This window comes from Sipha flava, unplaced genomic scaffold (genome assembly GCF_003268045.1).
Source record: "Sipha flava isolate LNK unplaced genomic scaffold, YSA_version1 123_pilon_pilon, whole genome shotgun sequence".
Lineage (NCBI taxonomy): Eukaryota > Metazoa > Arthropoda > Insecta > Hemiptera > Aphididae > Sipha > Sipha flava.
The window spans coordinates 53273-63559 of record NW_020271749.1 but is presented as its reverse complement, the minus strand read 5'-3'; the positions used below and the strand labels follow the sequence as shown (position 1 = coordinate 63559).

The following is a 10287-nucleotide window of genomic DNA, read 5'->3' as shown; positions in this document are numbered from 1 at the left end:
AAAAAATCTATTTTTTTGAACACTTTTATAACTCACATAATTCATACGTGGGTGTACATAAAAGTTTGGAGAAAAACAGTTAATATAAACTAAAGAAATTCAAACGAACAAAATGATTTTTAATACGTTTGGCTAGAGATTATAAAATAACCCCTGTACATTTTCACTTTGATGGGAAATCAAATATATTATTTAATATAAATATAAAATAGAACAGAATAGTACAATATAACTTTTATATTTATTTAATTTTCAATTTTAATAAAACTAATTGCAAAATTTAGTAAATCATAAAAAAAAAGTAAAAAGAACAATACTCGTAAACTAGACACCACGATAACTACTGCTCATTTGATGTAACAACTATTTCAACAACAACTATTTTACATTGAAATAATTCATAAATTAATTTTTTACAATATATCATCTTGAATGATGCCATATTTGTATATGTATTAGAAAGCATAGAATAATAACGCAGTAAAAAAAAAAAAAAATATTGAAAAATTACAAGGTAATACATTTTAAATAGAATATAATGTACTATAAGTACACGTAAAACGATTGATCAGATGGTATTGGTTGTCTGATTTGTGAAAATAGAAGAAACCAATGAAAACGTATTTACGACGAAGAGACAGAAATGTCATCGGAGGTCACCCGTGAAGCCATCGCGGAAACGATGTTGGCCACGTTATGGATGTACGTCGACACAGACAATATTTGAATTCGGAGGGAAGCAATTACACGTCAGGGGAGATAAACGTTGCGTAGAGAAAACCGGACGCGTTTGGCGAGGCTTACTTGGGCGGTGCGAACACGATGCAGCAGACGAACAGCGCGTGTTTGTCTACGCCGTGAGCAACGAAGCCGCGGAGACGGCGGCGAAGTGTATCAGAAAAACCGTCCGACACGAAGCGGCGGAAGACACGGACGACGGCATTGGCGTGGTTGAAATGGCGGTCGGTGTGTCGTGACGACCCGGCGGACTGGGGATCTGCAACGACATGTCGGATTCGGTAGTAGCCGCTATAATCGGTACCGCAGTCGAGTCGAGTACCGCGAACGGATCGGACACCGTAGACGAATCGGCGGACACCGTAGTCGAATCGGTCACCGAAGTCGGATCGGTCACCGTAGTCGGATCGGTCACCATAATGGGATCGGTCACCGTAGCCGGATCGGGCGTCGTAGACGAATCGGCGGTAACCGTAGTGGAAACGGGTTCCTCGGTGGTAGCGTTGGAATGAATGTATTCCTCGGTGGTAGCGTTGGAATGAACGTATTCCTCGGTGGTAGCGTTGGAATGAACGTATTCCTCGGTGGTAGCGTTGGAATGAACGTATCCGGCTGGTGAGGACGACTGAGGGTCGCGGACGTCCTGGCGTGTCCGCTGAACGCCGCCGGGTTGCGATCGCCCGGGTACGTGATCACCGGCGGTCGGGTGACGAACGGAGTGGTCGACAGTCGGTCTCGCTAATTCTTCGTGGTCAGACCGCGGTGCCGCGGCCGCGACAGCCACGACGACGAAGACGACGACGGGCAGGTAACGGCAGCAGCGGATCAACGTGACCGAGGACCTGCGCGTGTTAATCGACGTCATGATTGAGCGCGCGATCGGTGTGCAGTTGCTATGCCTTGCTATGCGCAACGCTACATCTCAACACCAACCGCGACCGGTGCAGCAGTATAATAGGTACGCGACATGACGATGACGACGACGACGATGATGATGATGATGATGATGGTAATAACAATAATAATAATAGTAATAATAATAATAATATAATACTACATGCATAATACGGCCCCAGTAGCGACGTGCCGTTTATTTTTATATCTGCAAGCCGACCGAGGCACCAGCAGCAGCAGCGGCGGTAACCTCGTTTATTGCCAAATTGCAATGCGAAACAAATTTGTTTTATTATTATTATTATCGTTGTGCTATCAAACGTGTGCGAGTCTACGTACGTGCCAGGGACGCGCGCCGACACCACGACGACGGGCCACGTCGCGCGCGTACCCAAACATCCGTGCCGGCGTTATCGCGAAAACCGCACGATTTGATGGAAAAACAAAAACGTCGTATGTGCGCACAGTTATGGTACTGATTATGTTTCGCCTGGAACATTGTATCGTGCGTACTGTTGAGACCGGCTGCTGCAGTTTGACGAGTGTTTGACCTTGAACAAAATTATTAATTGTTAATTAATAATATTCAGGGGCTCGAGTTCTATAGAAATAAAAACTATTTGGACGTGCGTTATATCGTGATCCGTAAGCCCGTGAAATAGGCCAAAAGAGTTTTATTGTATACTATTAATATTAGGTGTTTAAAAAAATACATTACATCTAATAATAATTCGGGCGTTGCTTACAATTACCCGAATAAAACCTACATAAGATTAAAAGTATTTTGAATTAAAATTGATTTCAATTGTTCTCAAATAAAATGTAACTCGCTGAAAATTTAAAAAAGTATTAATAGTTTTAAACTTAGTTAAAACGCATACAAATATAAGCAGTAACACGAGCACATAAAAATTGAATACGATAAAATATAAGTGTGATAAGCAGGGCCGCACTCTGCTTTGGCGGGCCCCGGACAAACTAAACCTTCTGGGCTTCCTATTTTTCTAAGGAGTTTTCCTGGTTTTTTCGTAGAGAACATTTTTCTAATTATATATAAAACTAATGATTAAATTATTTTAACATCAAATATTATTGTAACCCTGCTATTTTAATATGTTTTATTCTTATCTAAACAATGTTGAAACTTTTTCAAAAAAAATTTAAATACTCAAATACATAAATGATAATATATAAAACGACATAATAATATTAATCGTAATATTAATAACCATAACTTATATAATTAATACCCTAAATTTAAAATAGTCCTAGGGTTTTTCTTGCGTTTCTCACTGCGAAATCATCAATGACCCCATTCATGTCAATCGTCTTTGCCAGTTGAGCCTCCACTGCTAAAACACCTAAGTTTGAGAATCTGTTGTGTAATCGTAATACTCTCTTCACTTTCTTCAATGTTGAGAAATATCGTACCGTACTCGCAACAGTTGCAGAGATAGATTCGTAATGCAATACATAAATTAGGCAACATGTTTGAAAAATAAGTTTTTTGCAAGTGATTCAGCAATTCTAAGGGACTTAGTTGTTTATGTCCAAAGTTAGTAGCATAAACTATGTTAAGACTTTGTAGCTCATCTACTAAATCTTCTTGTAAATCATCATTATACTTCAAAACCAAATTTCTAGATTTTAATTTAATTTCTACTTCTGTCATATATTTAAACTCCCAAAGAATTGAGAAGATATCAATAACTGTTTTCAGAGATTCAAATCGTTTGTTTATATCTGCAATTACTTCATCCAAAATGACATAAAATACATTTCTTGATAAGATTAAAGTAGAATATAAGTATTTGGTTGCTTTAAATGGTTTTCAAATAATTGAGTTGTTTCGAATGTTTTCGATGTATCAAATTATTTGCAATTATCATTTATCATTGCAATAATACACGGCTATACAGTATTAATATATGAATAAATATTCAAAAAAGTGGTAGTGCCCATTGGTCGATACCTAAGCTCCAGCAGGGGCCCGTTAAAATTTAAATTTTTTGTAGGTCCAGGCCAGTCATAATTTAAAAGTGGTTTTTTTATAAGCCCGGGCCCCTCAAAAATAGGTATAGGGTCGGGCCCCCGACAAATAACCCGAGAAAACCGGTCTGAGTCGGCCCTGATGACAGGTAAGTGAAATAATCGAAATATATAATAACTTAAATAGGTATGTAATATGAAACGAATTTGAATCCTATAAACGATTGATTCGCTTTTTTTTATAAATTGTACAAGAATATACAATTTAAATAAATGAGTATTAATTAATTGATATGCATTCACAGAGTCTTTTTAAGGAGGAGGGGGGGTCAAAGGGGGAAATTTCTTCCGGGCGCCATAGTTTTATAAAAGTAATGGGGCGCCCTTATCTGTACTTAATATGCTACCTGTGCCCAGTGGCCCCAAAGAATAAATTTTACCCTGGGATGCTGAAATGTTTGACACTGCTCTGTATATTCATAATGATTTTAAACGATGTAGTTCACTGTATTGCGTTTATAGGACATTAGAATAGATATATAAGATATTATAATTGGTAAACTCGAGGTGTGCCAAATCGTCTAACGTAGCCAAAATGACGAATTAAATTATCTAAAACACTGACATACATAGGCGCCACTAGGAATTTGGTCAGGGGGGTGCATCAATCATATATAGTATGTACGCTGATTTCTAAATAATGCTTAAATTATTTAAATTAAATATGTTTTCAAATTATACGACAATACAAAATTATTTTGGTTTTTTTCAACGGCTACAAAGTAATGCAGGCTACTAGAAAATTCGACAATAGTAATAATAGCTTCTATCCTAAATTTTTAAATTGTATTATTATTTTTTTAAATCCAGGAGGGTTGCAAGTGCACCCCTTGCATCCTTCACGCGGCGCCCATGCTTGCAAATATTATGTACAATTAAATTAGTAATAGAAAACAACACTCTTCTATCCTTGCACTGAAAATCCCAAAATACAAACTTTGACACATCTCGTTCATGATTAATAATTGTAATTATTGAATCAGTTATACATTTAGCTTTTCTACCATTAAGAGCTTCATATCACATAATTAGAGAAACTATTAAGTGTACTTCCTTTTTTTTTTTTTTTTTATAATAGCAAAAGTTTTCTTGAAAACCGCTAGTTTACTAAGGAAATATGACAATTTAATATTGGGCATACATGTGATAAGAAATAGCTTTTGGAGATCCATAGAAAAATATCTTATTTAACCTGATTCCTGTTCCTGTGAATCCTTTTTATACTCAATATTAGCTTTGTTGGATTTAATTCTTTGTAAGGCTAAAGCTAAATTTGATTCTGGGTTGTTAGCTATATATATGTATATGTATGTTAGCTATATATATCCTAAGTATTTAACAGTTTTCACAATCATTTGATTGAAGTTAGTTTAAAGACATATTTCTTCTTTTAAGTGTTGTTCTATAAGTTTTTACATCCCAATTGTTTGAATATCTGGTAGAAAAATATTCATAATTTTAATGGTGAGTTTACAAGGTTGGTAACATTTTATATATATATAGCGATTCATAGCATGTCATTCTGCATTTCCTAAGTCCTGCAATTTTCTTTTGCACTGGTAAATATTTATCAACATGTACAATGATATCTTTTTCTTGGTTAAAAATAAATTTTCTACAAATAATTCACTTTTCAATGGATCTTGAATGTAATCTATTAACTGGTAGACTTAAAATAACATCCAAGAAATCAGAAGTAGCTAACGAGCATAAAGCATGAATTGGACTTATCAAATGGTAAGGCAGCAATATTAACTGATCGTTTGTATTTGTTTTATACTCATGGACAATAATTATTGATCTAAATTATTTAATTAGTACTCTATTATTCTCACTTGAGTATTAATTAATAATATAGGTAGTCATAATTTATAATTCCATTTTATAATTTCTGTATTTCTATAAATTCACTGAATTTAATTTGTTGTCAGTAAAAATATTTATAAATTAAAATTTAACATTTATATATAAATTATATTTGACTCTTTAATCATTTAATTAATTATTACAGAATAGATATTTTATATTGTGCTTCAATTGTATGGCCATCAATGAATTTGTGAAAATATCAGATATAATATTAATTCATGTTTTATATTGTGAATTTATTGATTTCTGCTTTGTTAATAACTATTGCATAATGTCAATAATCTTATTTAACATTGATAAAGATAATTTCCAAAATAAAAACAACAAAAAGCAAAAAAGATATTAGTTATAGATGTATATACAGTTTAGCTTTTTTTCTATAATTAAGTTTTATTAAATACTTTTCCCAACCGACTTCTCCTTTTCTCACTCTTATCTTCTTTTGGTTATATCACTCCCGACGCCAATCTTCTACTTAATTCCCGTTCCATACCTGTTATCCACTCTATCATTAATTTCATTTATTCCGCTGGCTTCTCAATCTAATTAAATTGTTATACATATATTTTATTAGTAAGATTGTTAATATTATTATTATTCACTAATTAATACCTTTATTATTTTCGTTATATAATCGCTTTGCTGTAATGTGCGAACAAAGGCAAATTAAAACAAAAAAAAAAAAAAAAAATTAAATACTTAAAGTGTACAAAATAAAATTAATACTGAATATAAAAGTAAGTAATCTTTTATTATCGCACAAACATATACAAAAAATAATAGTTGTATAATGTAATGATACGATTTAAAAAATAAACATTTTATTCATAAAAACCATCCTAAATTAATTTAATTTACAAAATGAAGAATTTAAATTGTAATAAAAATCAAGTTAGATACATAGAAAAGTTTTTAAAGGAATAAAATAATACATATAATTTTATAAAAAAAAAAGTGAAAAGAATAATAAGTTTAATAATCGATTTAAAATTTAAATTAACTGTACACAAAAAAAAAAAAAATAGACTTTTTAAATTGTTTTTCAATATTATATTACATTTTTTTTTTTTACCATGTTTTGTTGGCTATATATTTGGAGTATAATTAATTAATTAAATTCTTATGATACAATTTATCTTTATTTAAAATATATATAAATATAATTCTCCATACCATCTAAATATATATACAGAGTGCGGGTTAAAATATAATTGTAAAACACATTAATTCCTCAATCTATTTAGAATTTAATGCTATTTAAATAATCAATTAATACACTAAAAACTAACTTAACTAAATTTAGCAAAATATTTATCAAGTAAATTCAAATAATTTTATTTCCTTATGAAGAACTATATTAACACATTTCACATTTATGGATACTTCATAATAAAAATGTTGAACAAACAAATACTATAAGACAATAAAAGTATTAATAATAATAAGAAAATAATAGTATGAATATAGCATGAATAATAACACAAAAAAATTGTTGTTTTTCTTATTAAATGTACCTATCTCATTATTAAGATCAATTATTTATAAATATTTGATTCAATAAGTCAATGAAAACTATTTTTAAAATATAAATTAATAAATATTAACCTATTTAAGAATATTCTTCTTCATCATCAAATGATAAGACTAGTTTTTCAGTTCGCTTCTTTTTTTTATTTACTCTATGTTTTTCTTCTGATTGTGGAGTGCTTTTAGCTGGACGCTTAAAGATTATGCGCTTAGATAAATCTGCTGGTGAGTTGTTATCTTCTGAATAAAAAAAATTAAAAATATTCGTACATTAATTGAATTTGTTTCTCTAATCCTACAATTTAAAATAATTAAAAGAAAAATATAACTTGATAAGTACAAGAGTACATAAATATTACATAATATGAATCTACATTTTCAATCATTCTTATACCTTGTTCTTTTGCTAATTTCTCTTTTAATGCTTCATCAGAAGTTAGATCACCTTCATTTAAGACCACCACAGTAGGATTGTCATCATCATATGATTCATCTTCTTCGTAAGTTGGTAGATTGCTTCTCTAAATATGTAAAAATTATTTTTATTTAAAAAAATAATATTACATTATTACAATAAATTATTACTATTGATTCAGGCATTAAAAAAATATTCAATTTGAATCAATAACTTGAGTTTCTATAACAAAACAATAAACTTACTTTGGAATCAACTGTCGGCCCTTCTTTATAGTTGGCTTCTTGTTTTAATTTTGTCAGAAAAGATGGTTCTCGTGGCTTGATATATGCAATATTATTTCTCTTTGACATTTCAAAATGCAATATTAAGCAGTATTTATTTAAACCGATTTGTTAAAATTTTCTCAGTCAATAATACTAAATATCTATCATTAGTGCAAAGTTTCACACTAGTAAGCTCATATGTAAATACTAATTTATTAATAAAATTTAAACAGAATAATAACAAACAGCAAAAACTTTACGTATTAATAAGAGAAATCGGATTCGTAATCTTACTCGAATATCAAATCAATTAAATATATTAAATATATTAAAAATTAAACTACTAAAATAACGGCATGGGCACAAGAGTTTATAAAAAAAAAGGCGCTCCAACAAAAAAACATAAATTGTAGATAATATCACAGATTATATGAAAATGAAAATATTTTTATATAGGTATCTTTGGTGGTATTATCATAGAGTAGTTTATGAGTATTATCACAGTGATAAATTGAAAAAATGATAACGCTTTCAGTAATCACATAATATTATTATACCACAAAATATAAAATAAATTAAATAATTATTTAAATGATTTTACCATTTTTATTAGTGATGGGAATAATCGAATGATTAGTAATCGATAAATTTTATAATCGAATGAATCATTCGAATAAATAATTCGAATGAATTTTTCACTCGAATGATACAATAATCGAATGCTTTTTTATCTCAGTAGTCACTACCCGTATACTACTGACTACTTTATGGTAATTGGTTTTATAAATATTGTCAATAGTCATTACTCATTGGTATAGTATTTAGTGTACCTAATGGCTAATACCTATCAATAAATAATAATACAATTAGGTAATACTCAGTTGAAGTGTATTTACCTATAATTGTTTTTATCTATAAAAATAAATTATAAATTCCTTAATTTGGACAGAAAGTCTATAAGATTATTTTATTATTCCAATAATTATAGTTACTAACTAATTGAACTATTAGTTAGTGCTACTGATTTAGTGGTGGTATATTATTATTCTAAATAATTTATAATAAAATAATCGAATAATAATAATAATAATAATAATAATAATAATAGTATAATACTAAAGTCTAAATTAGTAGTACCAAGTGCCAACCATATACATATAACCCATATTTACTAACCTGATTTTTATTACTAATTTTATCATTCGAATGTCTTATTCGATTATTTTATCATTTGAATGATTTTTATCATGACATATTTATCATACGAATGTTTCATTCGAATGATTATTTTATTCGATTATTCCCATCACAGTTGTATAATACAACAGTCAAAAATATTTATAGCTTCCGAATCTGTTAGTCGGAAGTTCCAACTATTGACTGATATAGTAATATTAGTTATAATTTATGTCTTACAATATGATGCATTGAATTTATGACTACAGTAATTGCGAGTAGTAGAAATGCGCGAATCTCATATTGGCGTAAACATAGGTAATTTGTTTTCAGGTATTTTAAATGAGTGGGACATTAAAGATAAAATAGTGACTATAGTCTCAGACAACGGAGCTAATATAAAAAATGCTATAAATGTACACCTAAGTAAATACCATCATCCATGTGTTATTAATGTTTATGATTAAGAATAAAGAGCGGATTTAATTGATACTGCAACGTTTTATTGATACCCAGTAAATCAAATCTGATCAACTATGTATACGAATCAGATTAATTACAGTCTTCCTATTTAATAATACAATTTTTTCCAATTTTCAACGATTTTGCAATTTTTTGCAATTATTGCAATTTTTGTATACTTCACGTGATAAAATATACAAATTATTATTTCCAAAGTGATTTTATAAAAACAATATAACTACGACGTAAATCTCATGTAGTTAAATGTCGTTTAGGATTTTTAAAATTATATTTATCTGAGTTATCCATAAAACTCACAAGTTTAGAAGAATCAAATAGTTAATTACTTAATAGTTTAAACATATTTAGTATAAATACTAAATAAATAAATAAATACTAAACAAATACTAACTAAATAAAAATATTTAGTATAAATATTTCTATAAATAGGTATTCCCGGTCCCAATGGAAAAACAGTTAAAGATAAATTAAAATATATCTTAGAAAAAAATGAAGGATATAAAACTACTAAAACTTACTCTGAGATTATGACAGGAAATCAAAATGTTTATTTAGATATATCACCCAATTTTTTAAACTATTTTAAATATGCAACGATAACAAGTATCGACGTTGAACGTTCTTTTTCATTATATAAACATATTTTAAGTAACAGACGATACAATTTTCAATAACACAATTTAGAGATGAATATAATTAATTCAGAAAAATTGTATATTTTGTAAATATTATAATAATACCCATAATAATATTTAAGTAAGTAATTAATGATTATATATTTGATATGATTTTACTATGTATTTATATATGTTCATAATTATGAATTATGATTAATCAAATCGTTTTTAAATCGAATTGATTCGAATGGTT

At 29.5% G+C, this 10287-nt stretch overlaps 2 protein-coding genes across 3 annotated transcripts; both read right to left on the bottom strand.

Moving 5' to 3' along the window:
- Positions 1–254: 254 nt before the first annotated feature.
- Positions 255–1822, bottom strand: LOC112694101 (soluble scavenger receptor cysteine-rich domain-containing protein SSC5D-like). The gene is made up of 2 exons (XM_025569474.1): positions 1296–1822; positions 255–1265 (listed from the first exon to the last, which is right to left on the bottom strand). The coding sequence occupies exons 1-2, from the start codon at positions 1601–1603 to the stop codon at positions 851–853; spliced, it is 723 nt and encodes a 240-aa protein (XP_025425259.1). The 5' UTR covers positions 1604–1822; the 3' UTR covers positions 255–850.
- A 5282-nt stretch (positions 1823–7104) lies between these two features.
- On the bottom strand, positions 7105–8121 carry LOC112694102 (uncharacterized protein KIAA1143 homolog). Of its 2 annotated transcripts, none has more exons than XM_025569476.1 (3): positions 7738–8121; positions 7472–7598; positions 7105–7314 (listed from the first exon to the last, which is right to left on the bottom strand). In XM_025569476.1, the coding sequence occupies exons 1-3, from the start codon at positions 7843–7845 to the stop codon at positions 7160–7162; spliced, it is 390 nt and encodes a 129-aa protein (XP_025425261.1). In that variant the 5' UTR covers positions 7846–8121; the 3' UTR covers positions 7105–7159. The 2 variants fall into 2 exon arrangements, with proteins under 2 accessions (XP_025425261.1, XP_025425260.1); XM_025569475.1 differs by having other exon boundaries at positions 7112–7317; positions 7738–8106.
- Positions 8122–10287: the final 2166 nt, after the last annotated feature.

Bases quoted from the DNA above. Each gene is read 5' to 3' on its own strand.
- LOC112694101 (XM_025569474.1), bottom strand. From the start codon at position 1,603: ATGACGTCGATTAACACGCGCAGGTCCTCGGTCACGTTGATCCGCTGC. The intron at 1,266-1,295 runs CACCGAGGAATA...TTCCAACGCTAC, and splicing joins TACGTTCATTCCAACGCTAC to CACCGAGGAATACATTCATT.
- LOC112694102 (XM_025569475.1), bottom strand. From the start codon at position 7,845: ATGTCAAAGAGAAATAATATTGCATATATCAAGCCACGAGAACCATCT. The intron at 7,599-7,737 runs GTAAGTTTATTG...TTACATATTTAG, and splicing joins GGCCGACAGTTGATTCCAAA to AGAAGCAATCTACCAACTTA. The intron at 7,318-7,471 runs GTATAAGAATGA...TTTTTTATTCAG, and splicing joins GAAATTAGCAAAAGAACAAG to AAGATAACAACTCACCAGCA.